Source organism: Centrocercus urophasianus, unplaced genomic scaffold (genome assembly GCF_019232065.1).
Source record: "Centrocercus urophasianus isolate 14NV4802_14NV808 unplaced genomic scaffold, USGS_Curo_1.0 seq_11, whole genome shotgun sequence".
Taxonomy (NCBI): Eukaryota; Metazoa; Chordata; class Aves; order Galliformes; family Phasianidae; genus Centrocercus; species Centrocercus urophasianus.
This window is the reverse complement of record NW_024884253.1, coordinates 40,025,724-40,026,829: the sequence shown is the minus strand read 5'-3', so window position 1 is coordinate 40,026,829 and position 1,106 is coordinate 40,025,724. Positions and strand designations below refer to the sequence as shown.

General features: G+C 64.2%; 1 protein-coding gene across 2 annotated transcripts in view; it reads left to right on the top strand.

The window, feature by feature from the left end:
- The first annotated feature begins 869 nt into the window (after positions 1 to 869).
- The window catches only part of MAPRE2 (microtubule associated protein RP/EB family member 2), a 51,771-nt gene continuing 51,534 nt past the window's right edge, over positions 870 to 1,106 (top strand). Inside the window, exon 1 of one of the 2 annotated variants that reach the window (XM_042808683.1) lies at positions 870 to 1,062. In XM_042808683.1, coding sequence (XP_042664617.1) covers positions 941 to 1,062 — 122 coding nt within the window. In that variant the 5' untranslated portion in view covers positions 870 to 940. The remainder of the gene's footprint in view (positions 1,063 to 1,106) is intronic. The other variant, XM_042808684.1, reaches the window with a different exon arrangement.

Below are 1,106 nucleotides of genomic sequence, written 5' to 3'. Positions count from 1 at the left end.
GGCCGTAGAGAGAGAGAGCTGCTTAGACACTGCGCTCATAGCTGCCCTCACAGGTTTCAGGGCAGGGGAGACAAGTTGTGAGCAGCTTGCTGGTCTGTTTGTCAGTAGGATGATTGAGGTGTGAGTTCCGCTGTGACTGTGGCATGTGGGGAGGTACAGCCTGGCAAGGGCCAGGCCTCTGAGGAGGTGGCTGTCCCTCCTTTGGCTTCAGACATCAGAGGGCAGTGCTGGCTTGAGGAAGGAAGTGTGGAGATGGTGAATGCCTGGCACCTGCAGGAGGGGCAGGGCTGGGGTGTGAGGAGTGCTTCTAACCGCGGGCTGGGAGATGAGTGGTGCGTATGGTGGTGCTGGTAGGCCTGCTCCTGCATCGCCAGGCTCTGCGCCCTCCTTTCTGACCCAAGCAGGATGGTCAGGGCACCGTCACTTCCCTCAGTGTAAGCCTGAGGAGCCTGGAAGCGCAGCGTGAGGGCCGTGTGGTGCAATCAGTGCAGCTGCAAGCAGAGCCTGGGCATCCTCACATGCGGGGACAGAAATGCCATCGGTGAACTCAGACTTCCTTACGCTATTCCTTTTTTTCTTTTGTTTTTGTGGTTGGGAGTGCATGATTTGCGACGTACTGTACCGTTTAGTATTTACTCATTGTGTATTAGGTGCCAGGTCGGCTCTGTGCCGTCACCCCCACACGCGCTGCCGCCACCCGGGCACGAGGGCCGCGGCGCTGGGTGGCGGAGGAGGAAGGGGGGGGATGGCGGGGGTGGCGCGGAGTCGGCCGGTTGCCATGGCGCGGGGCGGTCACGTGGCGAGGCTGACGCGCGGGGCGGGGCGGGGCTGGCGGCGCGAGACGGCGGCAGCGGCGGCGGCGGCAGCGGCAGCACCACCTTCCGCAGAGCAGCAGCAGCAGCAGCGCAGCGCGGGGAGGCGTGGAGCCGCGGGAGCGCCAATGCCCGGACCGACCCAAGCCCTGTCCCCAAATGGCGAGAACAATAACGACATCATCCAGGACAACGGCACCACCATCATCCCCTTCAGGAAGCACACGGTGCGGGGGGAGCGCTCCTACAGGTATCGCTGGCGGGCGGCGGCCGGGCGCTGAGGTGCGGGGGGGG